The sequence below is a fragment of the Nicotiana tabacum genome, chromosome 11 (assembly GCF_000715075.1).
Source record: "Nicotiana tabacum cultivar K326 chromosome 11, ASM71507v2, whole genome shotgun sequence".
NCBI lineage: Eukaryota > Viridiplantae > Streptophyta > Magnoliopsida > Solanales > Solanaceae > Nicotiana > Nicotiana tabacum.
This window is the reverse complement of record NC_134090.1, coordinates 101,132,418-101,159,712: the sequence shown is the minus strand read 5'-3', so window position 1 is coordinate 101,159,712 and position 27,295 is coordinate 101,132,418. Positions and strand designations below refer to the sequence as shown.

The following is a 27,295-nucleotide window of genomic DNA, read 5'->3' as shown; positions in this document are numbered from 1 at the left end:
TCTGTACAGGTTAATTGTGGTAGGTCCTGTCTAGCCTCGTCACTACTTCACCGGGGTTAGGCTAGGCACTTACCAGCACATGGGGTCGGTTGTGCTGATGCTACACTCTGTGCATTTTTGTGCACAGATCAGGGAACAGCTTACGAACCATAGCAGTAGGACTTCTGGGAGCTATCTTCAGTCTAGGGACTCTCGAGGTAGCCTAGCTGGCGTTCGCAGGCCGAAGCCCCTTTCCATGTTTTCGTTTGTTCATCTTGTATCATACAAACATGATGTATTCCCTTTCAGACATTGTTTGTAGTATTCTGTAGTAGTCCGTGAGCTAGTGACACCAGACCTTGGGTAGTGATGTGTATTAAACTTCCGCACTTTTGGTTTTAAGTTGCTTTAGATTTAAAGTCTTCCGCTTAAATTTTGTCTCGTTCATTTTATTGTTTGAAAGAAAGCAGGAAAGGTGTTTTAAATATTTGGCTTACCTAGCTCCGATAGTAGGCGCCATCACGACACCCGATGGTGGAAAATCCGGGTCGTGACAGGTTGAGACCCTATCCCGACCATAATACAGTTCAGTTATCTCTAGAGGCTTGTAGACGAGTCCTGTTTATTTTTTATATCAGTATTGTGGCTTTACCAGCCTTATGTAGATGTTTAGTTTGGTATTGCTGGTTGTAGATATTAATTTTCAGATGATTTAAAATATGACCTCATCGGCCTAAGTTGAGGGTTACCCCTCCAGAGTTCACAGTTATAGAGTTGTACGCTCGAGCCGAATATGCCACGGGTATGTGTCACGCCTTTTCGGGTTTGGAGCGTGACACCAACCCAAAGTCCCCAGCCCTACTTGAAAAAGTCCTTCGACAACTAAAATCTTACCTGAACTAACCCATTCCCTTATTTCGCTAGTTAGTTTTCATTATCTCAGTTAGTTCCACTCACCCATTAAAGAAATGGACGACAATGACAGTTCCACTTTATTGCACATTTTTAGAAATTTCTCTAGGAATGTCTCACTCACTCTACACAATAACACATCACATTTCTTAATCCATAGCTTACTTGATAAAAAGAATTCATAGAGAACAAAAGATACATGCAGAGATATAGACCACCATGAAGGGACGATTTTTTTGGGATAAGATTCCATAACCCCTCAAAGATATCTCTCCTACCTAGGGACGACGAACAACCTCTTATTCATTTATTACTATCCATAAATGACAAAACACATTCTCAGTCTCCATTATGATTTTATTGCCATCGTCCTTCACCGCCTCACTATTATACCTCATAGATTTGTACTGAAAGTATTACATATCCTCAAAATTAAAGGTGAGGGTAGGCGTTTTCCTATGTAATTCCCTGTTTGTGGGTTTCCGTCACTGAAGATGTATTTTGGAGCCTCTTATTATTTTTTATTTTTTAATGATGGAGTGCGCTTGATAACTGAGAGTAGGCCATGTGAAATGAGATAGGTGTGCATATGAGAATCTTGTCGAATGGAGTCAAGAAAAAGGGCTATCTAACGTAGGGGCTTTTTTTTTGTGGGACCGGAGGACTTTGGGTTGGGTAATAAATAAATATAAGGATGGTCTTTTTAATCATGTGAAACCACATAGAATTCCGTCGAAAATAAGGGTATATCTGCTTCATAGTATAACGGTAGGGTCTGAAATGACCAAATAGTATAACATAGGGCATATTTAAATTATTTTTGATAATACAGAGATATATTTGACCTTTTTCCATTTATAAAATCTACGTCTAGCATTGGTAAGAATAAACAATGCAAAATAATTCGTAATCAGTCCACAATAGTATCTATGTGAGTTAATTGGATCACGAGAAGAAACTGGAGATTCAGACAGTGATGAACTTTAAAAGAACTAATTTTACAGAAGGTGTAAATGGGAGGAATTGAAGAAAAAAGAGCAAGAAGAAAACCCAAAAGCTTATTTTTAAAGAAAATAATACTTAGACGAAGAAAGAAAAGAAGGTCACACAAAATGGAGGAAAGAAATTACTTGGGCCTTTTTTTTAGGAGAATTCGGGTCGAGGTGGTATATGTGGGTCGAATGGGTTTTTAGTGGATGGGCATTTTAATTTAGATTTGAGTAAAAAAAGGAGCAATAATTGAGTGTCACGAAAAAGTTATATTTATAATGGTAGTGGTATTCAAAAGTTTAACTAATTGGGCGTTTGGACGTAAGAATTGTAAAATTCCAAAAAAGTGTTTTTTTTAAGTGAAAATGGTATTTAAACATTACAGTTGTGTTTGGACATGAATATAATTTTGGGTTGTTTTTGAAATTTTTTGAATGATTTGAGCATAATTTTTGAAAAATAGCTTTTTGGAGTTTTCCAAATTTTTGAAAAATTTAGAAATTTTTGAAAAATTTAGAAATTCATAGTTAAAGGTAAAAATTGAAAATTTTATGGCATTTTTGTTATGTCCAAACGGCTCTAAATTGAATGTTGGGGCATTTTTAGCCACTTCCGAAAAAACGAATAAAAAGAGGTTTGGCTGCACAGCTTTAAGTTAAGCCGGGAAAATCCTATAAAGCAGCGGCGGAATGGCGAGCGGTGGAAACGGAGGCGGAGGGCGGGTGATAAGGGTGCTGAACGTGGCAGAAAAGCCATCGGTGGCGAAGGCAGTGTCGGGGATACTATCGAGGAATCAAGGAGGTGGGATGAGAGTGAGAGACGGACGTTCCAGGTACAACAAAATCTTCGAGTTCAACTACACCATTCGGAACCAGCCTTGCCAGATGCTCTTTACCTCTGTCACCGGCCACCTCATGGAGCTTGAGTTTGACGATCGTTTCCGCAAATGGCACTCCTGTGACCCCCTCCACCTCTACGATGCCCCTGTTCGCAAGTATGTACCTCAGGTACCGTCTTTCATCTCCTCCCCTACAGTTTGTTTTTGTTGGAAAAGAATTGGTATTTCTTCTAGATGCAGAATTGGTGTTTCTAATCTTCCTCTTCTTGCCCTTCAAGTATTCTTCTAGTCCTGCCTATCCAAAATATACACAATGGGGTAACCTTCCAAATATCCTTCCCCCGCATCCCAAAGGGAAGTTCTAGATGCAAATTATGTATAGGGATGGCAATGGGGTGGTGCGGGTGCGGGTTTGAGTGCTAGCGGCGGTGCGGGTTTGGGAGTTTGCGGTTGCGGGCAGGGCGGGTTCAAATTTTAAATTAAAAAAATCAAGCGGGGCGGGTCGCGGGTTGGGGATTTAATTTTTTGAACTAACTAGTGCTGTGTCCTGTTGAAGGTTCGTTAAAGTGCTGTTTTCGTAACTAATTTTTCTTCTTCTTTGAATATCAAATTTGGTGAATTTAACAGAAGAAGCATTAGTAATTCTTTGTAAATCCTTGCATATGCAACATCCTTAAACGCTTTCAGATTTGACACGAACGTGAGCAGAAAGTAAGTCCCACATAATGATCGGAATCTATGTTATTTCCAAGTCACCTGATGTGATTAGGGTGGAAGTTTATTTGTGTTATTGGCAAAAAACCACAAAAAAAGAGAATTTTTATTAAAAAAATTTGCGGGGCAGGGCGGGACAGGTGAACGCGAGTGGAGAGTGAACCCGCCCCCCGCCCTGCCTGCCATTCCTAATTATGTATCCCCAATTTAAAATTTTTCAATATTTTATATTCATGTCAAATGTTGTTGTATTTGTTTCCTCCCTCTTGCTATGTTGTAATTTATATTTTTCTCCTTTGGTTTATCGCAACATTGTTGTGATTGAAATTGAGACGTCATTTGTAAAAGAATATGAAAATATGGGCTATAATATTTTCTGGTAATTTGTAGGATAAATTGGATATCAAAAGGACACTGGAGGAAGAAGCCAGAGGATGTCAGTGGATTATATTGTGGCTTGATTGTGATAGAGAAGGAGAAAATATTGCATTTGAAGTGTTGGAAGTATGTAGACAAGCGAATCATAACCTTAATGTGTGGAGAGCTCGTTTCTCTGCCTTAATTGACAGGTTCTGCCAGCTACCTGACATCTTGTGTTCCATATTAAGGTTTTACGTGCTACTCATGAATTGTCATTTTACTTCCTGAAAAATACTTCTGAGACCTCCAGGGAAATTCACCAATCAGTGCAGACCCTTGTTCAGCCAAATCAGTTATTTTCTGACGCTGTAGATGTTCGGCAAGTGAGTTCCGTTCCACAAGTCATTCTATTTTAAGACAGTGAAAAGCTTTCTTAGGTCTGAGACAGCTAACTAGAGCTTAACCATCATCTTCCTGTGGCAATAAAATTGCAATAACCTTTTTAAATAATAAATTAAGTGCTAACCATTATATTTTACAGTTGGAATCTTTATTACTGGTTGGTCAAGTATGACAGAATGCTCTAATATAGTTCTTTGTTTCTCATACTGTATTTTTCTATTTGAATTTGCAGGAGATAGATCTTCGTATTGGAGCTTCTTTTACAAGATTTCAGACAATGCTTCTGAGAGATGCATTTGTCCTTGATTTTGCAACTGATGATAGAAATCTTGTCTTAAGCTATGGTCCCTGCCAGGTAACAGATAGTATAACATTTTCACTAGGTTGATTTTATTTTACAGTGTGAGGTGTAAAATTTTGCAATGTACATTGTATTTGCTGCAGTTCCCTACACTTGGCTTTGTTGTGGAGCGTTATTGGGAAATACAAGCACATGAGCCTGAAGAGTTTTGGACAATCAATTGTACTCACAATTTCGATGAAGGCAGTGCTACGTTTAACTGGATGTAATGTTGCACTTGGTTCCGTCATAAGATTATTTCTGAAATAGAAGGTCAAAGTACCTATACTAATTTTGACTTGGCAGGCGTGGTCATCTGTTTGATTACACATGTGCAGTAACAATTTATGAGATGTGCATCCAGGAACCCACTGCAACAGTGAGCTCTAGAAAGCCAATTCTCATAGCTAAACCTTTTTATAGACCAGAAATTGAGGTTGCGAAGCTTAATTGATTATGTTGATTTGGGAAGGTTTCCAAAGTTAAACAGCAGGAGAAACTCAAATACCCCCCTCATCCATTAAGTACAATTGAGCTTGAAAAGCGTGCATCCAGATACTTCCGTATGAGTTCCGAGCAGACAATGAAGGTTGGCATTGTTCAAAAGTTTTTCCTGGAAATGTCTCTTTTGCTGTTTTGCACATATTCTTTTCTTTAATTTTATGGAAATATTGTTAGTTTTCCTTTTCTTTTCTTTTATTTTCCTCTTTGGTTTCTTTGTAGAATTGAGGCCTGCAATTAATATAGGTAAATTAAGGTATAAAATTTACACAACCGTTATATTAGGTGATTATAATCAGCTTCAAGCGCTAAGTTCTTTATTTGAGGCTTTGCAGATGAAGCTTCATATCCCAAGGTCATGGGCGTTGTTGCTGTCAAGGATCGTCCTATCATTTTATGTTGCTAATAGTTTTATGCATTTGTTTTCTTGATCTTAAAAAGCACCCGGCTAAAGTTTTTTACAAAACTAGCGAAAGTGTTCTTCAAACTCACGTGAGAAGAATGTAAGATGAAAAGAACCTTACCCACACGTTCTTCAATCCTGCAAGATTGCAAGAAGCGTTGAATAAAGGAAGAAAAAATAAACAAAAGAGAAATCACGTTTTTGAAGCAAGAGCTTAGAAAAACCAATCACCAATGTTTATTTTCAGCATATTGAGCTCTTTAAATAGGTGTTACAATGAGTAAGATTGATAAGGTTAAGGAAAACTAATCCTAATTAAACTAGAATAAGAATAAGGCTAAGAAAAACCTATCCTAACTAAAATAGGAAAAAAAATTCTTGTAGGAATGGAATACCACTAATCCTACTAAAATAAGAATTAAGAAATCCTAATCTTTAAGGAAAAGAAATCCTAATCTTGAATGAACTCTTGGACTTCTTCAATTTCTTGAAATTCTTGGGCCTCAACTGGACTAAGGCTAATTAGAGTAAGCATTTTAAATTTGTGACCCAATTCTCCAAATCCATTGGCACCTTCGTGAGCCTAATAATCCTCCATTGTTGTAGAAAACATGGCCTCTACTTGTGCTTCTCTAGCATCACGATTTGAGAATGTATGTTCATCATTCTCCCCTGGTTGAAAAGGACTCGCCCTCGAGTCATCGAAATAGTAGGGAGCAAGATCTGCTACATTGAAGATAGGTGATATCTCAAAGTCATTGAGAAGCTCCAAGCGATAAGCATTATCACCAATCTTTTGATGCACCTTAAAAGGTCCATTAGCTCATTTTTGTAATTTCGAAAACTTGCGGTTTGGAAACTCTCCTTACTTAAATGAACCCAAACCAGGTCGCCTTCCTTGAACGCCACATGTTTCCTATGCGTATCAGCCTTTTCTTTGTATTTAGCATTTTGCTTCTCGATATGTGCCCGAACTTTCTCATGTAGTTTCTTGAGTTGCTTCAATTTATCGACAACATTTCCACTAAAAGAATGAGTAACTAGAAGAGGGGAAAGATCAAGTGGTCTAAGAGGATTCTTACCATATACGACATCGAATGGACTCTTTCCCGTAGTGCGGTTAGTTGACTTGTTGAAAGCAAACTCAGCGGTAGGAAGTAACGATTCCCACTCTTTGAGATTCTTCTTTATTAACCCACACAGTAAAACAACTAAACTTCGGTTGACAACTTCGGGTTGCCCATCAGTTTGGGGATGATGAGAAGTGCTAGGTGTTAGCTTAGTACCAAGTTTAGCCCATAAAGTCCTCCAAAAATGACCCAGGAACATCGAAACCCTATTTAAGACAATAGTTCTCAGAATTCCATGCAATTTCACAAATATGATCAAAGAAGAGATCAACAATGTTTGTTGCATTTGAAGTCTTATCGCAAGGAATAAAGTGAGCCATCTTTGAAAATCGATCAACAACAACGAAGATGGAATCCTTACCCCTTTGAGTCCTTGGAAGGCCCAACGTAAAGTCCATGCTATTGTCTTCCCAAGGTTGAGTAGGAATTGACAGAGGAGATTAAAGACTGTGCATTTTTGCCTTTATACAAGTTTCACATCTTTCAACCAGCTTATTGACATCTCGAACCATCTTAGGCCAATAGAATTTTTCTTGAACTAGGTGTAGAGTCTTTGTTTGCCCAAAGTGGCCAGCTAATCCTCCCTCATGGGACCCACGAATTATAAATTCACACAATCTCTTTTGTGAAATACAAAGCTGCTTACCATAATAAAGATAGCCATCCCTAAGCACAAACATACACTGAGGACCCTCCCAACATTGACTCCAGATAGCTCCAAAGCTCGGATCTGTTGCATATAATTCCTTTATGTGCTCAAAACCCGAAATAGTATATTGCATAGCAGAAACAAACAAGGTTGACTTAATGCATCTGTTACTTGATTGACCTTCCCAACCTTGTGTTTAATAACAAAGTGAAAGGCTTGCAAAAATTCTACTCACTTGGCATGCCTAATGTTGAGTTTTTGAGGTTATTTACATACTTCAAGGCCTCATGATCAGAATAAATTATAAATTCTCGAGGTAAAAGATAGCGACTCCAATGAGAAAGAGCTCTAACAATAGCATAGAACTCCTTGTCATAAGTAGAATACTTTAACTTTGCATCATTCAACTTCTTGGTGGTGGTGGAGGTTGTAGGCATTGTGGCGGATTTGGGGGCTGATTTTGAATCGCCAAACCTTCAACTAATTTTGCATTAATTTCTTTAAGCCATCTAGCTGGACTTTAATTTTTTCTTTGTCCCGTTCAAGGGTTTTAGCTCTTAATCTTTCAATTTGAAGTTGTTCATCAGTTGAAAATGATCCCAAGTTTGTTATTTTCTTGTCTGGCGACATGATGAACAAGATAACAATTTAAGAATTCAGACCTAGAACTAGTGCTTTGATACCATTGATGTTCTTGCAAGGTTTTGCACCTCTCAAGCACAAAGAAGAGAGAAAACAAAAGCACCCTGCTAAAGTTTTTCACAAGACTAGCGAATGCGTTCTTCAAACTCATGTGAGAAGAATTTAAGATGAAAAGAACCTTACTCACACGTTCTTCAATCCCGGAAGATTGCAAGAAACGTTGAATAAAGGAAGAAGAAATAAACAAAAGAGAAATCACGTTTTTGAAGCAAGAGCCTAAAAAAACTGATCACCAATGCTTTTTTAAGCATATTGAGCTCTTTAAATTGGCTTTACAATGAGTAAAATTGATAAGGTTTAGGAAAATTAATCCTAATTAAATTAGAATAAGAATAAAGCTAGCACCCAAGGGTGTGACCTAGTGGTGGTCAATGAAGTGGGTGAGAACCATAAGGTCTCATGTTCAAATCCCAGAGGCAAAAAATACTAGGTGATTTTCTCTCATCTATCCAAGTCTTGATGGATAGAGTTACCTGGTACCTGTTGCTGGTGGGAGGTGGCAGGTATCCGTGGAATTAGTCGAGGTGCACGCAAGTTGAATCGGACACCACGATTATATAAAAAAAAGAATAAGAATAAGGTTGAGAAAAACCTATCCTAACTAAAAAAAAAGAATTCTACTAGGAATGGAATGCCAACTAATCTTACTAATTAAGAAATCCTAATCTTGAATGGATTATTGGATTTCTTCAATTTCTTGAGATTCTTGGGCCTCAATTGGACTAAGGCTAATTAGTGTAAGCGTTTTAAATTCGTGGCTCAATTCTCCAAATCCATTGGCACTTTCGTAAGCCCAATAAACCTCCATTGTTGTAGACAACATGGCCTCCATTTGTACTTCTCTAGCATTACAATTTGAGCTTGTATGTTCATCCAGAATTTAGATATTTTTCTTTAAATATCCATAATTTCTAATGCATTTGAACTATGCTATCCACATTTATTAATTTTGGGTGTCAAAGGGGCGAGTTTACGGAGGGGGTGGGTCAAAATAGGGTGAGTCAATAAATGATTTATGACCCCAATTTTATGTGGAGCAAGATGGGTGATTGACTAAACTATGGGTCATAGTTGAACCTGCTCAGATCAAAGCCATTTTTTCCACTTATTTGTTTGTTATGTTAATAATTTATTTAGTTATCAAACCATTTTTTTTCTTTATACAGAGAAAGATTGTGAAAGTATAAAGACAGAAATATCCATAACGATTAAATAAAATGTCATGTTGTATTTGTTGTCGAAGTTTACTTATGGGTCAAGTTGGGCTGCTCTGAAGCTTCTGTATGAGTTATCTTGGGTTTGGTGTGCCCAAATCGACCCATCAATGAATGTATTCCTAGCCCAATCTGTCCAAGCTTGGGGGAGTTGGACGGGTACGCTTTTCTAGACTAATTTGACTCTCTTAGTTTTTTTCTGGTGTGTTACTTCATGCGTCTCAGAATGATTGGTGTTGGTAAGGCATTAGTATTTTCATGGTTTTCGAATGTCCTACTTCCTTTGTCTTTGTCCCCATCTTAATGTGATGTTGTTCAACTTGCGAATTCTACAGTTTAAATTGAATTGTATGTTTTTGTTTAAATAGAACAAAATGATAGTTGAAAATTTGTTTATATGGAAAAATATTTTGTCAGACTTCAAATTTGAAATTTTGAATAGCTAAATGTACTGAGTTCTTGACAAGTTCTCAAGAAAATTAATACTAGCAGCGAGACGAATTTTGGGAGTCCAGGATGCAAAGTGAATAACATAAACTAGGATAGGAGTATTATGTATCTTCTTCCGGTGTCTTTTCTATCGGTCAGTGAGTTGATTGGTCTAGTGTTCAGAATTTTACATTATTTGCCTCATTGATGTGGTATGCCCTTTAATATTTACTGATGAATATGTTTAATTGCTCGACATGCTTCTGGATCAGGATTATTAGATTAACTTCCTCTGTTCCTTTTTGGCAGGTGGCAGAAGATCTATATCAAAATGGTTTTATCAGTTATCCTCGCACAGAAACTGATTGCTTCTCGGAGAAGACTGACTTGCGTGTGAGTAACTATTTTTTTCACTTATAAGCTAAATGTAAGTCATGTTGTAGGTAATGTTATTCAAGCTATGCCACTTGTTAAATCATGATTAGTATGTGAAGAGAGAAGTTATGAAAAAGCATGAGTTCCATCTATGTTGCTCGGATCGGGTGTGGCACCTGACATGAGTACGGATCTAGAAGTTCGTCATCACCTAAATTTTAGGATTCGGGGATTAGGATAGGAGCATGTGTATGGGTGTTAAGGTAAAACCAGTAAATGCATATTACGAAGTATATAAGCCTCTTTGAAAAGCCACCATGGGGTGCAATTACACAATTTAAGATGTTTGTTTGACCAAATAATTACACGGTCAGCATGTAACTAAGTGTAGGGGGAGGGGTTGCAATTACAATCTCCAATTCTCAAGGGGTAAGTAAGAATTGGTGGTAATTACCCGTGTAATATAACCTTATATAGCTTTTCTAATTCTCTTTTTTTTTTCTTTTTTTTTTCCTTCAAATATTTAAGTGTTATTTTTACACTATTTTTCTTCCATTTCTCTTATTCTCATTTTCAACCTTCGAACGTATTGCTTATGGTGTGCTTCCATACGATTTTGCAACTTCGCATGTTTCTTACTTTATTTTTCTTAATTGTTAAAAACAATTTCGTATTTTACTAGCTTTACTTTCCATTCATTAGTATTAATATGTATTAAGAAAAAATACCTTCTAAACTCATATATATCTTTTTGTTATTTAAAAAGTGCAAAAAATAAAATATTTCATATAATATTCATACGAGCGGGTAAAAAACTTAATTTCATAGTTAAAATTTGTATTGATTATTTTAAGTTAAGATATTATTTATTTGAAAGATAGTCAAGATACCGATTATTCTTTACAATATTAGTTAGGCAGAATATAGTGGGACTCCCCCTGAATGTGACTGATTTTAATTCAATACACACCTAAACTTTAGGGTAGCCTAATTTCCCCCTAAACTTGGCAATCTGATAGCCTCAACTCCCTTGACACTGATGTGGCAAAGAGCGTGAATACACTATCTGTTTGTGCGTGGGAGGGAGAAAAAATTAAAAAAACAGATTCCAAATGGGATATTTTTCAACTATTATGCCACATAATCAAATACAATAATTTATTTGTTTCAACTTTGTTTCTCCTTGTTTCATCTTACTATACACTGGATATTTTATCTCAATTGTATTTCTCTTTTTTTTTTCGAGCAAAATCTTTGAAACTCCATTATTTTAGCCAATTAAAAAGATGTTTTAACAAAAGTAATTGAGTTCAAGTGATGTATTTTCAAGAGTGAAAAAAACTGTGTATTTCTTCTTCTCATGCAACGACTATTTGTTTAACTATGTATTAATTCCTTTTTGGGTCAAATTCGTTAGACATTTGGTTGGAATTTTGTTTTTTGCCTTTTTAGCCAGAATAATGGAGTTCCAACTGCATATTTTTTATTTCTTCTTACATGGAATGATTGTTTATTATAACAGTGTCATTTGTTTAAACAACTTTACTAGGATATCATTATCTTTAGCCAAAATAATAAAGCTGTTATACAAAATAACGTTTTAAAGTTTTTTCTAGAGATTTGGCTCCAAAAAAATGATCGTAATAATTGGACTTAAAAAGATTAAAAAAAAAATTATTCTAAAAAATGCCACATTGACAAAAAATCCATGTGACGGTGCGTGTGCCACACTTATATGGGTTTTTACTGACTCCCGAACCTTTTGCTCTAATTGAGGCCATGACCTTGTCGCATTCTACCGGCAAATATCTCCTCTCTACTGTTGCTTCACACCACAAAAAGTCCCTTATTAATTTCTTACTCAAGCTAAGAGAAGCAAAATGGTGACCAATAACATGAGTTGTGAACTACCGGCTTGAAAGTGTCGCTTCTACAAGAGTTTTTTTTTTTGATTTGCACCGGGTGTCCGAGTCTCTTCGAGCCCCGACTATTCCCGGGGGTGCACAGGCCCTCGGAAAGGAGTTTCCCGCAAGTGCACCACGGTTAATTCAGGTTTTACCCAGTCCGATGGCCCTCAGAAATTGTTTGCACCCAGTGGGTTTTACCCAGTCCGGGGGTGCACAGGCCCTCAGCTACAAGAGTTTTTACACCCCTATTGGAAAAATATTGCTTTTTTTATTCTCCAATCTCCTTTAAATTTTTCGCATCACCGGTCACCACCCTAAGGTAGGGTCAGATAAATGGGCTCAAGTAGAGTGGATGGAGTATAGAGGATTCAAATAGCCTATCTCAACTAGTTTGAGATGGAGGAGTAGATGAATGATAGAAAGTGGGATCAGATAAGTTCTCAGGAGATTAGCCACCTTATATCCATATGATGATGTTAATTCTTGTATGGTCTGTGCTTCTCCTATGGGAATATAATCTCAATTAATTATATCTATACATTGTCTGGATTAACCTGAAACCATATCAATATTTTTGAATGTCTTATTTGTAATTCGCACAATATCAATTTATCATCTAGGAATAAAAGATGTGGAATATGGATCTTTTCATTCATTCCCTCGATCGCCAGAGATGACGACGAGTTTCCTTGTCTAATGCCTCTATTATTACTGGAAAAGCCATAGGAGTCCCCTTAATCATTATGGAGAACTTTAAGGTGGATATGTGATAATGTATCAACTTTTTGTCCCCAAAAGCCCATTGTGCAGTAGTATTTATTTAAGAGCTTCCTTTTTACGTGGTCATAAGCTTTCCCATATCTGCTTAGCACGTAAGCGATGATCTCCGCTTCTGAGCCTCGAGTACCCTGTCTCATTAGAAATAAAACTTGCATCCAAGATTTGTCTTCCACTCACAAAGGCACTCTAAGTAAAAGATTCTAATCCATTACTATCCTATATCTTATTCATTCTATTTTTGCCATGATTTTGTACATGCTCCATATCAGATGCCCCTCTTCTCTTAGGCATCCAAACTATTAAATGATGAACTGAAACTTATCCCAAATGATCCACAAAAATGGAAATATCTATACATTCCAACACATCTTTTTTCAAAAATCATTTCTGTTAGCGGAAACGTAAAAGAAAGAACACAAGATTTAACGTGGTTCGGATCAAAATAATCCTACGTCCACCAGAGAACAGTTGCCTTCTTATTATTAACAAAGGAAGGGGAGATTTCCCAATTACACTTAAGAGAATTTCTCTTTTAACTCTCTACTCACTACAATGTATTGTATTATTTTTGGGATGGTTTCTACAAATGAAGGAGTGCATCTATTTATAGAGGTAAGACCTCCTCTTGATGTCATTGGTGACATCAAACTACCTCCTCTTGATGTCATGGGTGACATCAAAGGAGGAAGCTTCCTCCTAGCTTCCACACCAACTCTTTCCACCAACTCTTCCAATTGGCATGCCATTGTTGACTAAGCATAAATCAACACTTTCAATCTCCACCTTGGTTTGCGTTTCGAGCGTGCGTGTGAACAACTTTGGCCAAAACTTCTAAGCTTACTGGGCAACCCCGTTGTAAGAAATAAGAAGAATCAAACCATTGTTGAACATACCACCTCAACAACTGTTCTCTTCGGAGTTGCATCAGTTGATGCACACCCCTGCCAAGTCCTTGCAGTGTGCAAACTTAGCGAGCGGGACTATCTTGGTCAACATGTCTGCAGCATTATCATCTATGATAACCTTCACGACCTTGATAGTTCCCTCTTCAACAACATCTCGAATAAAATGAAATCTGACATCAATGTGTTTAGTGTGCTCATGAAATCTTTGATTTTTCCTTAGATGAATAGCACTCTGACTATCACATCTAAGAGTTGATTCCAGCTTAACCAAACTCAATTCTGCTACTAAACCTTTCAACCAGATAGCTTCCTTCAAGCTTCCTTCACCGCCTCCGCTGCTGCCATGTATTCTGCTTCTATCGTAGACAAAGCGACAATCGACTGCAAAGTCGATTTCCAACTAACGGCACTGCCAACAAGGGTAAAGATATATCCAGTTGTGGACCTTCTTCTGTCAAGATTTCCTGCATAGTCAGAATCTACATAACCGAGAATTGAAATACCTCGACTTTTTCGAAAGGTCAGACCAATACCAGAAGCTCCTTTGATATATCTCAATATCCACTTGACAGCTTCCCAATGCCTCTTTCCTGGGCTGGACATGTATCTACTTACCACACTTACAGATTGAGCAATATCTGGACGTGTGCATACCATAGCATACATAATGCTACCGACTGCACTGGCATAAGGAATCTTTGACATATGCTACACCTCATCCTCGGACTGAGGCATTAAAGAGGGTTCACCTGACCATACCTCATTCGGAGTCTTAAAGTCAATTGCCGATGTTGGAGATCAATTGACAATATGAGCAGCAGTGTGAACTGCTTCAGCCCAAAATACTTTGGACATTTTGGCTTGTAGGAGCATACAACGAGCCTTTTCAAGAAGAGTTCTGTTCATTCTCTCGGCAACTCCATTCTGCTGTAGGGTATGCGTGACAGTCCTATGTCTTGAGATCTCATGAACCTTGCAGAATTCATTAAACTCTTCATTGCAAAACTCCAAGCCATTGTCTATGTGAAGATACTTGATTTTCCGCTCCATTTGATTTTCAACCAAAATCTTTCACTCTTTAAATGCTTCAAAAGCATCACTTTTTGCCTTCAAAAAATGCACCCAAACCTTTCGTGAGAAATCATCAATAAAAGTGAGAAGATACTCTTTCTGCCCTTCGATGGAAGTTTAGAGGGACCCCATAAATCTGAATGGATGTAGTCTAGCACTCCTCTTGTCTTGTGTTTGCCAGTGCTGACGCTGACCTTCTTCTGCTTCCCTAGAACGCAGTGCTCACAGAAGTCAAGTGTGCTGATCTTCTCACCTTCCAAAAGTTTACGATTGCTCAACATCTCCAGTCCACGTGCGCTCATATGACCTAGTCTCATGTGCCATAGTCTTGCCTTGTCATCATTAGATAACTGCATTGTAGATGCATTTGCAGAGCCAACAATGGTGCTTCCGGCCAATGTGTAAAGGCCGTTCTCCAGCTTGCCTTTCAGCATGACTAAAGAACCTTTAGTCACCTTTATAGTTCCTGCTTCGCTCATGTACCTGTAGCCTTGTTCATCCAGAGTACTCAGGGAGATCAAATTCTTCTTCAGATCAGGAACATGACGGACTTGTGTAATAGTCCTCACGACTCCATCATGGCAGCGAACCCGAACTGAGCCAATGCCAACTATTGCACAAGTTGCATTATTGCCCATTACTACGGTTCCTCCACTTTTCTCATAGCTGCTAAACCAGTCTTTTCGGAACGTCATATGCAGAGTGCAAGCAGAGTCTAACACCCATTTGTTTTCATAACTACTATTATTATTACACGATGTTGTTAGTACATAATCATTATCAAAATCATGTACCTGTTCAACTGTAGATGCACTCGCCTTTTCCTTGGACTTTGACATTGGGCAATCTTGTTCAAAGTGCCCCTTTTTGCCACAATCCCAACACTCTGTATTCTTCTTGTTCACACGAGACTTTGATCTGTGCTTTGATTTGCTCTTTCCCTGTTGGCTAGTCCGGCCTCTCATAAAGAGCCCACTTGCCTGGTCATCTCTATCTCCTTCGATGTGCCTCCGCACATCACTAGAGTTAAGTGTCTGCCGCACTTGCTCAAGCTTGATAGGCTTCTTGCTATACATCATTGAATTCTCAATATCACGATATCCTGAAGTCAATGAAAATAGCAAAGCACATGCAAGCGTCTCCTCTTCCTTTTTAATTCCTGCAATCAGTAAGTCCATGACAAGTTTATTGAACGCATCTAAATGATCTTGTAACGAAGTACCTGACCCCATCTTAAATGTGTGAAGACGCCGTTGTAACAACATCCTTGTTGTCACTGATCGGTCTTGGTATAGCCCTTCTAGCTTTTCCCATAACTGTTTGGCCGTCTCTTCGGTACTCGTACTCACTTCACAAAGCACGTTAGGTGCAAGAGAAATTGGATTGCACTCAATGCATCCCCTTCAATCTTCTCCTTATCGGGAGCTGATATATCCTTAGGATACTTTCCGTCAATAGCATGGATTGAACCTTCCCTCTGCAGTAACAATATCATCTGGATCTTCCAGATATTGAAGTTGTTGCGTCCACTGAATCTATCAATTTCAAACTTCATGGAACTCATCTTTGCTTGTTCTTCCTCCTTGGATCGTTAAAGAATCCTGTCGCTCTGATACCAATTGTTAGTGGAAATATAAAAGAAAGAAAACAAGATTTAACGTGGTTCGGATCAAATAATCCTACGTCCACCAGAGAACAATTGCCTTCTTATTATTAACAAAGGAAGGGGAGATTTCCCAATTCTACTTAAGAGAATTTCTCTCTTAACTCTCTACTCACTGCAATGTATTGTATTATTTTTTGGGATGGTTTCTACAAATGAAGGAGTGCATCTATTTATAGAGGTAAAGACCTCCTCTTGATGTCATTGGTGACATCAAACTACCTCCTCTTGATGTCATGGGTGACATCAAAGGAGGAAGCTTCCTCCTAGCATCCACACCAACTCTTTCCACCAACTCTTCCAATTGGCATGCCATTGTTGACTAAACATAAACCAACACTTTCAATAACCAATATTCTAAATTAAGTCCGTAAACCCATCAAACCTTGGTGCCTCATTACCTAAGCAATGGCAAAACAACTTCTTGTTTAACCCTTCCTGAAAGGTTTCTCAAGCTCCTTCTCATTCTCATGGCTAATACTCGAGAAAGTAACACCATCCATGCCTTGTCTCTAGGCTTCCTTCTTCAGTATGTAGTGTCTGATAATATTGTAGCATCATTTGCCAAGCTCCATTATCCTTCAAGAGCTCGTCTCTGTTAATTTCTATGTTTTAAGGAAATTGTATCTTTTAAGGGCACTAACCATGCATTTTTCACACATTAACGTTTGCTTACTTTGTATTCTACTAGTTTTATTTTATACTCCCTCCGGTCCACAATAAGTGACCATTTTACCTTTTTATTTTTATTCTGGGAGGGTAGAGTGTAAGCAGACCTTACTCCTGCCTTTAAAAAGGTAGAGAGGATGTTTCCGGAAGACCCTTGGCTCAGGAAGGAAAAAGGGAAGTGGCAATAACAAGCAAACCAGTCTGACAACCAAAGCGAAAATACAAAACTAACACTAAGTAATGCAAACAGAAAACCGAAACATGGCAACAATAAGTAATAACAACAATCTAGGGATAAAAAGAAGTACTCGAGGGACACTAAGAGTTGTAAGCTACTGAGACAAACAAGGACAACAATCTGCTAGGTAACCCTCTACCTTTATTCTCAATCTCCACACCTTCTTATCTATGGTCATGTCCTCAGTTAGCTGGAGCAACGCCATATCTCGCCTAATCACTTCACCCCAATACTTCTTCGGCCTGCCTTTACCTCTCCGTTGGCCCTCCAATGCCGGCCTCTCACACCTCCTCACCGGAGCATCAATGCCTTTCCTCTTTACATGCCCGAACCATCTAAGTCTCGCCTCCCGCATCTTATCCTCCACAAGGGCCACGCCAACAGGATGCTCGGAATTAAAAACTGGACTGCAAAAGACGGAGTAAAACCAAAATTTCTGATTTGGCAATAGATTTGTGCCTTCAAATATTTTGACAAATTGGATTAACCTGAACAAGCTGAGAGCATCCAACCCAATACTCATACTCGCGACAAGTATTAGTAGAATATGAGTTGAAGTTCAATTATTGAAATTGAATTGTGTTAAAACATGAGATAACATTAATCTTTTTGGCAAACTTAGTACTCTCTCTATCGTAAGAAGACTGGCATGGTTCTGAGCACGAGGGCCAATGCATCTAATTTTTAATTTTTTAATTTTTTGGAATAATTTACATATCCAGGAAGTACATAAACGTACTATATAACAATCTATTATAAGTAAAACTATGTAAAAACGTTTCAACAAAATGCAGTAAAAAATACTCCACAAATAATAACTTTCCTTTTAGATTGAGGAAGTACTTGTAGAAGACAAATAAGTCCCATGCTCCGGTTTCAGTTTGGGTAATGAAAGAGCATATATGAGTTTCCTTAAAAATCTAATTTTTCTCCAATGCAGTAATACAGAAGCATTTGGTGTTGTGGAAAAACCTAACTAGTAAACTAGACATAATTAACCAAAAATGAGACTAAGACAGTTAAATTAGGCCAATTGGTAGGGTTAAGTTGAGGAAAGCTCATCGAGGCTTGCTAACTAAAACACCAGAATTTTTTAAATAGCTCTTAGAAGCCAAAAGCAAATTTACTATGAATTTGAATTAGAAAACAATTTTCTTTTGTTTTTGTTCTGCATTTTTTTTCCCAGAATGTGTTCAGATTTTGTATGTGAGAATGGTTTCTGGGTGTGTGCTGAGAATTGGCTTTGTTTTTTCTTTTTCTTTTTCCAAAAAGAAAACTGTTTTTTACAGCAAAACCCGTTTTGTTTTGAAAATCAGAACAATTTTCTTCGTTTCAAGAAACTATTGTTTTTCAAGACATACAGTTCCAAAGATAATAACTGGACTTGTAGAGAGGGACCAGTATTAAGGTACTTGGGCTCTTAAATCTCTAAGCTTAATAACTCGTACATAACTTGTAACATATAAGGAGAAGTTCTCAAAACAATTGCTCCCTCTGTTTCAATTTGTTTGGCAAAATTTGACTTAGCACGAAATTTAAGAAAGAAAGGAAGACATTTAAAACATGTGGTCTTACACATGCCATATCATTTGTGTGGCTATAAGACTTTTGAAACTTGTGGTCTTAAACATGTCATATCATTTGTGTGACTATAAAAGCTTCTCATTACGGAGATATAAAAATGTACCCTTCTTTTTGAAACAGACTAATTAGAAATAGTGTCAAACAAAGTGGAAAAGAGGGAGTAGCAAGTAACAACTTAGCCAAGCCATAATGACCTTATTGCCCGTACCCATGACATAGCAGAGAATAGCTCAGGAAATTCAGGAAAAGGTAGGAAGTTGTTATATGATTTAAAATTAAAACGCTGGTAACAATTGAGCTGAGAAAATTTAGTAACAATTAAAGCGTGGAATTCAGCTGTGTCAGCTGACCAGAATGCCCATGCTGCTTAACTGTAATATTCAGGCAACCAGAATGGCTACTAAGGTTCTGTGATCTGTTTTGACTGAGTTGCTTGATTGTTAGAATACAGTCATTTTAGGTATCATTAATGAAATTACACAGTTGATTCTTTTTATATACACAGACAATGGTGCAAGAACAAGGTGGTCATCCTGTATGGGGTTCATATGCGCAGCGCCTACTAGACCCTCAATCAGGACTATGGAGAAACCCTAGTGGAGGTGGGCATGATGACAAAGCCCATCCACCCATTCATCCAACTAAATTTTCTGCTGGAGAATCTAGGTGGAGCCAGGACCACCATGTTAGTACTGGACCTGACACTAATTCTTAGTTGGTGTCAATTTAGATGAGACTTCCCCTTGAGGCCTATGTTGACACTATTCATCCAACTCAAGGGGAAATGACTTCCCCTTGAGGCCTATGTTGAACTCCTTTTCTACTACTGACATTTGTTCTTGTGCAGAGAGTGTATGAGTTGGTTGTTCGCCATTTCTTGGCCTGTGTTTCTAAACCTGCTGTTGGGGCTGAAACTACAGTTGAGATTGATATTGCTGGTGAATCCTTTTTTGCATGTGGGAGAGTGATACTTGCAGTAAGTTTCCTATTGCAATAATTGCTTCTGTATGCATTCTGTCCGACTGCTGGCGCATGCTCTGACAGCGTGCCATTTTTGTTCTGTGATGGGGTTGACCGTGTGCTGCCATGAGCAGAATAAAGTGAACTTATAGTATGATACTGCTTCTAAATTGCTTTCTTAGTTTTAATTTTGTTTAAAGTGATTAAAGTCTCAAGCTAAGATTTAAAACTTAAAAACACTTGTCATAAAAAGATTTAAAACCTAAACAAGTATATTCTTTTAGTGCTTTATGCTTCTTCGGATAAAGTTAGTCTTTTTGGGATACAAGTTATTTGTGGATCATTTTTGATTTTTTATAACCATGGTGTGCGAGCCAGCTTGCGCACACCTCGGCTACTCACTAGCACAGGTACCAGGTAACTCCATCTGCTAAAGCTTGGACATATGGGAAGAAATCACCTAGTGTTTTTGCCTCTGCTGGGATTGAACCTGAGACCTCAAGGTTCTCAACCTATTTCATTGACCACTAGGCCACAACCTTGGGTTGTTTTGGAATTAGGTCTTCCTTTTTAAGTACAAACTGTTGCTTTTAGTTGGGTTTTTTCTATAAAAATGGATAAATAAAATGAGTAAAAGGATGCCTACAACGAAAAAGCTGTGTAAAAAGGATTTCCGTGCAAGTTTGGGGGGGATAAGGTGTGTATTAAACGTTTTATCCCATTATATGGGCCCTATGAGATGTTTATTTGAAGTCTACAATTTTTCAGTTACACTTGACGGTTTAGTAAGTCGGTATATTGACAGTTTGCTCTTGATGAAAGCTTTCTTTCCCCTATGGACATTTGCCCTTTTTTGCCACCCTGCTGGTGTTTTCCTCACTATTTCAATTATCAGGTTCCAAACTGTGAGATCCCTATTTAATGCTCCTGGCGGTAGGCTGGAGAGGCTGTTTTGGTGCTATAGCTTAGGGTCCTTTTAATGATAGTTGATCAAAAGGACATTTAATGTGTTGCTTCAACCTCTGAGGTTAGCTTTGCTCATATTTATCCATTAGTGTTAACGTCTCTGATTCAAAACCGAACATGAAACCTTGGTTTCATTTGCCTCCTTTATGGAGAGGAGTCAATTTATAGATCCAAGATGTGAACAAAATTCAGAAAAAATATTTTTACCCATAACATCTATGTCAGTTTTTGGTCTGAATGCAGGTAAAATGAATAGATTTGTAGATAATCCTTCTAGAAGAGGGGGATTCCAGTATCCTTTCTAGTTATTTCGTTCTCTATTTCTATTTAATTGGATCTTGAGGAAAAGGATTTTGTTTCAGGATACATGTTTGATTTATCGATAATGGAGGAAGAAGAAACCTCCAACTGCTAATATTGTTTTAATTTGATTTTTGAATGCTTTCCATTCATTCTCTTCTTTAGCCTTTTTCTTTTCATAATTTCTTCAGTTTTCTTATACTGGACCAATTTTTACTATGAGGATAGACTTTAAACATCTACTTAGATACCAATACCTGGAGGATGTTAATTACCTCTTCTTCTTTATAAAATTCTTTTGGCACCCTAACTCAAGCATGTAATTTCTTCACTCAAACAAGAAAGTGAGAAATATGTAGAGGACTTGTGCAACTACGATCGTAATTTGGCTATTTGTAATGAATTGTCATTTTTTCTATGTTCACAGAAAAACTACCTTGACGTGTACCGATTTGAATCATGGGGAGGTTCAGTGATCCCCACGTACACTTTTGGTCAACAGGTTCGTTCATACTCTTTGTTTCTATCTAATCACCAAGTAATTATTTTGTTACTGATTGCAATTATGCAATGGTGAGGCTAAGCATGCACTTTTTGGTGATTTTCTTTGCAGTATTTTGATTATCACCTGCGCTATGATGATAAGCTTTATTATTTCAACCCATTTCTAAGTATATTTAGGAAACTTCAAGTTTATGAACTAAAATTAGAGAATGAGCCTGTGGTCGTGGGGCTGACAACTGATTTCACATGAAATCTTGATATGCTTTTTCATATTCAGACTTGAGAATTCAGATTCCTCTTAAGATGCATGAGTCCTTTGGCACTCTTCTTCCCTTTATTACTTCTGGCAGTGGTTGGTTGCTAGATGTTACAAAATTTTCTTAAACAACTTCTTACATCCTATTTCCTCCTCTAGATCCCTTATCTTACCCCTTCCCTTTTCTCTAAGGATATCACTAACAATGAAAGTGGGCTATTATGAAGGCACGAATTACGAAGCCACCAAATCCTATGTTGTTCGGATCTTCCAAAAATGCCGCCCAACCCATGTTAGATCCTCCAAAAATGAATAACTTTTGGAGGATTCGATATATTCGGAAACATTTTTAAGGATCTGAGCAACATAGACCAAAACTGTGAAAGCTAATCCAAACAAAGAGGGCGCCCCCAGCTACTGTCATCTAGTTACTTTTTTTCTGATTTACTTTTCAAGGTTTTCAATGCAGCCTCTTGAAAAGAACATTATTCCTCCCATTATCTCTTGACTGTCTGAAGATTAAATTGCTCATCTAGTTTATGCAGCAAATTTAAATTCGATGATGTAAGTCTAGACTGGGCAGGTTGAATCTGCCAGGACTTGAAGAGGGGAAAGGTCAATAAGTTAACAGATTCAGCGGCTCTGCCCTCAACTTTGAGTTGACTGAGGTTGGTCGCTGAGGAGGACAAAAGGTAGCTCAAGGGGGATAGTTAGGTGGTAGAGGGGGAATAGTGTGGGAACATGAAAGTGGAGGCAGTGCTGGGGTTAGCAAAGGCCTATCAGCAGTTCCTTCTTCGATGATCAGCGCGTTTGTTGGCAAAGAGGTTATAGCCCAGTATTCATTAATTATACAAGAGTATGGACCAGCTATAGAGGGGTTCCCGCTACTAAATGCATCGAATGGTCTATACAAGTACATAATACACGTGTTCGAAAAGAGCCAAAAATAATTACATCAGCCTGTCCACTTGGAGCTCTGTTGTTTCTTTTTATCTTTTACATCTTTTTCTTGGGTTTTCCTTTTAATTCCCATCTTACCTCTCAAAAGTTAATTACATCATGGGTGTGCTACTGAAATTAAAAATTCTCTTCATTTTACTTTTAGTTGACTGAGTATCCATTTAAGATCAAATATTTTAGTTTGAGATGCAACAACAGTTTGAAGACCAGCGCTAACTTGTAGCTTTAGCTTGAACAATAATTCTGTAATTTATAAGTCCTAAGTTCAGTAAGATAGCTTCAGAGTTTTCGTAGCATTGAGGACCACTTTTAGCTTTCTTTTGCGTAAGCAAAAGAATGCACTTTCTGATTTGCCGAGTGGCCCAATTTTACATGGTTCATTTCATCTTCTTGTTTTTGTGTTAGGACAGTCCGTACCTCCAATAAACCTGCTTCAAAAAGCAAACTTTTTTGCCTTTATGTTGAAAATGTTAATGATGTTTATGTGGATTTTGAGAAGAAGAAAAGGCTTTTTATATTTCTGTATGTTTCTTACATCCCTAAGCATATGTATCTATACACTAGGTCCTATGACTATTTTAGTAAGGTAGATAAATTACAATCAATCTGAATAAAAATCAAATCTCAATCAGAATCAAATTTTTTTCAATCAAAATCAAATCTTTCCTAATAATTAAGCCAATCAACACCCCCCTTAAGTTGGTGCAAAGATGTCACACATGCCCAACTTGCAAACCAGTGTATGAAAAGTACGTTTGTTGATACACTTGGTAAACACATCAGCTAACTGTTTTTCTAGTGACATATGAAACAAGCTCAAGACACCACTCGTAACTTTTTCTTTGATGAAGTATCGATCAATTTCAACATGCCTTGTTTGGTCATGCTGGACTGGATTATAAGTTATGTTGATGGCAGCCTTGTTGGCACAATATAAGAAAAGTTTCCACTTTCCAGACAGTCTCAATTCCTCTAGTAATTTTAGTAACCAAAGAAGTTCACGTACACCTTAAGCCATAGTTCTATATTTTGCTTCCGCACTTGATCTAGCAACTGCAATTTGCTTCTTACTTTTCCAAGTAACCAAATTCCCTCCTACTAGTGTACAGTAACCAGATGTAGATCTTCTATCATCTAAAGATCTAGCCCAATCCGCATTTGTATAGGCTTCTCCTTGAAGGTGACCATGTTTAGAGAAAAGCACACCTTTGCCTGGAGCAGACTTTAGATACCGCAAAATGTGAAAGACAACTTGCATATGAAGATCTCGAGGATCATGCATGAACTGACTCACGAAGCTGACTGAATATGCTATTTCAGGTCTAGTATGAGAGAGATAAATGTGTCTTCTAACCAACCTCTGATATCTCTCCTCATTAACTGGTTCTCCAACTCCTGTTTGTAACTTGTGATTATTTTCAATGGGCGATTCTGTTGGTTTGTAACCTGTCATACCCATTTCTTTCAAGAGATCCAGAATATGCTTCCTTTGAGAAATAACGATTCGTTATTTTGATCTAGCAACCTCAATTCCCAAGAAGTACTGTAGTTTTCCTAGATCCTTGATCTCAAATTCGTGTGCCAACAACTTCTTCAATTGGGCCATCTCCTCTTTGTCATCTCCTGTCATTACTATGTCATCAACATAAACTATGAGAAGAGTGAGTTTACCCGTTTGATGTCTTATGAAGAGGGTGCGACCAACATTGCTTTGTTGGTATGCAAAGGAGATTATTGCTTTGCAGTATCTGTCAAACCAAGCTCTGGGGGATTGCTTCGGTCCGTACAAGGCTTTCTTCAATTTGTATACCTTTCCTTGACTTTTTGCAGTATCAAATCCAGGAGAAATCTTCGTATACACCTATTCTTCTAAGTCTCCATGAAGAAAATGCATTCTTCACATTAAACTGTTGCAAGTGCCAATCAAGATTAATTGCACAAAACAAAAGAATACTAATAGTGTTCATCTTAGTAACAGGGGGCAAATGTCTCTTGATAATCCACTCCGTCCGAGTGATTCCTTAGCCACTAATCTTGCATTGAATTTTTCAATCGAGCCATCAGCTTTGTGCTTCACAGTGAAGACCCATTTGCAGCCAACCAACTTCTTGTCGGGTGGTGAAATGACAAGTTCCCAAGTCTTATTTTTTGGCAAGGCCTTCATTTCTTCAATCATAACTTGCTTCCATTTAGGATATGCAAAAGCTTCCCTCCAACTCTGGGGAATAAACACAGAAGAAATAGACAAGGCAAATGCTCTATAGGAAGGAGACAAAAAATTATAGGAGACAAAAATAGGATAAAAGGGTGTTTGGTGGTGCAAGATGTGACTCCTTTTCTGTGAGCAATAGGCAATAATTCGTTAGGAAATGTAGATAACTCACCAGTAGAAGAAGGTTCAGATTTGGTAGATTGCATAGTGGCTTCTTCTGCACTATTTCTTCTTGAGTAAGTTTTTAAATCAAGCCTATCCAAATGCCCAATAGTCTTCCCCTGAATTCTTTCTCCAATTTCACTTTTCTCTGTGACAATGTCATCAAGAGGTTCAGTAATGGAATTAGCTAGACTCACCTCTTCCTCCTTATTGCTCTCCCCTGAAGAGGTATGAGGTAATACTTGGGGTTCAGATTCACGAAAGGTAAAATTCTTGCTAATAAAAGATCTCCTAGAGGAAGGATGATAACATTTATAACCTTTTTATTAGAGAATACCCTATAAAAACACACTTTATAGCTCTAGGATCAAATTTTCTAGAATTCCTAGTATAGACAAAGCAAACACACCCAAACACCTTTGGAGGAACAATATATTCATTATTACCCTTTAAAGCTTCCAGAAGACTTTGAAAGTTGAGGATTTTACGTGGCATTCTGTTGATAAGATAGGCAACTACTAGAATAGCATCACCCCAGTAAGGTTTTGGTAGATGCATGGTGAACATAAGAGATCTTGCTACTTCTAACAAATGCCTATTCTTTCCTTTCAGCAACCCCATTTTGTGCACTACTGACAGGACAACTAGTGTGATGGACTATCCCATTGGACTCCAAATAAACACCAAATCTTTATCCATGTATTCGTATCCATTGTCAGTTCTCAAGGTTTTCATTTTGGCATCAAAGTGAGTAAATCATCTTATGAAATGACTGAAAACAAGAGAAAACTTCACTTTTGGCTTTTGACAAATATGCTCAAGTCATTCTGGTGCAGCAATCAATGAAAGTAACAAACCATCGACTACTAGACAAAGAAACAGTTTGGGTAGGACCTCATACATTATAATGAATAGTCATAAACAGAGTTATGCTTCTATTGTCACTCACAAGATAAAAGTTTCTACTATGCTTGGCATATTCACACGCATCACAGCACAAAGATTCAAATTGAGTTGTTGAAAACAAATTAGGATATAACTTCATCAAAATAAAGAATGATGAGTGTCCTAACCGTCTCTGCCACTGTATTATTTCTTGACTGAAATCTTTATTTTCCCCTAAAAAAGCTTGACCAGAGTTTTGAATTCTATCTAATATATACAAGTCATCACACAATCTACCACTGCCAATCATTTTCCCTATTTGAAGATCCTGAAAAATACAATGATCGGGAAAGAACTCGATTTTACAATTTAGAGCTTTGGTGATGGCACTTGTGAGAAAGCACGGGAGAAAATATTATTGATATTATTCTCATATGTTAAACATGATACAATGAGCCGTATATAAATATACATAAGATTATATTAGAGTTATTTACTCCTATTTACATAACTATTCTAACACTCCCCCTCAAACTGGTGCATGTAAACCATATGTACCGAGCTTGTTACATATGTAGTTAATACGAGGACCAGTGAGGGACTTGGTGAAAATATCTGCAAGCTGATCATTTGACTTCACAAATTTTGTAGCAATATCTCCCGAGAGTATCCTTTCTCTGACAAAGTGACAGTCAATCTCAATGTGTTTAGTTCTTTCATGGAACACTAGATTTGACGCAATATGAAGAGCAGCTTGATTATCACAAACAAGTCCCATCTGACTAATCTCACCAAATTTCAACTCCTTGAGCAACTGTTTGATCCAAATTAGCTCACGTCGCCATAGCCATTGCTCGATATTCTGCTTCGGTACTAGACCGAGCAACCACATTCTGTTTCTTGTCTTCCAAGACACCAAATTTCCTCCTACTAAGACACAATATCCAGACGTAGAACGTCTATCAGAAGGTGATCCTGCCCAATCAGCATCTGAGTATCCAATGATCTGCTCATGGCCTCGATCCTCAAACAATAAACCTTTGCCGAGAGCTGATTTTATATACCGAAGAATGCGAACAACTGCATCCCAATGACTATCACACGGAGAATCCATAAACTGACTCACAACACTCACATGAAAGGAAATATCAGGTGTTGTCACTGTAAGGTAATTTAATTTACCAACCAACCGCCTATATCTTGCAGGATCGCTAAGAGGTTCCCCCGTCCTGGCAGAAGTTTAGAATTCGGATCCATCAGAGTGTGAACAGGTCTACAACCTGTCATTCTTGCCTCCTCAAGAATATCTAAGGCATACTTCCGTTGTGAGATCAC

At 37.8% G+C, this 27,295-nt stretch overlaps 1 protein-coding gene across 8 annotated transcripts in view; it reads left to right on the top strand.

The window, feature by feature from the left end:
• Positions 1–2,479: 2,479 nt before the first annotated feature.
• The window catches only part of LOC107824417 (DNA topoisomerase 3-alpha), a 63,576-nt gene continuing 38,760 nt past the window's right edge, over positions 2,480–27,295 (top strand). For 6 of the 8 annotated variants that reach the window (XM_075225324.1, XM_075225320.1, XM_075225322.1 and 3 more), the window contains exons 1-11: positions 2,480–2,888; positions 3,824–4,002; positions 4,104–4,176; positions 4,428–4,550; positions 4,640–4,761; positions 4,842–4,914; positions 5,008–5,124; positions 9,873–9,956; positions 19,261–19,440; positions 19,603–19,731; positions 21,409–21,483. In XM_075225324.1, coding sequence (XP_075081425.1) covers positions 2,571–2,888; positions 3,824–4,002; positions 4,104–4,176; positions 4,428–4,550; positions 4,640–4,761; positions 4,842–4,914; positions 5,008–5,124; positions 9,873–9,956; positions 19,261–19,440; positions 19,603–19,731; positions 21,409–21,483 — 1,473 coding nt within the window. In that variant the 5' untranslated portion in view covers positions 2,480–2,570. The remainder of the gene's footprint in view (positions 2,889–3,823; positions 4,003–4,103; positions 4,177–4,427; positions 4,551–4,639; positions 4,762–4,841; positions 4,915–5,007; positions 5,125–9,872; positions 9,957–19,260; positions 19,441–19,602; positions 19,732–21,408; positions 21,484–27,295) is intronic. The other 2 variants (XM_075225326.1, XM_075225327.1) reach the window with 1 other exon arrangement.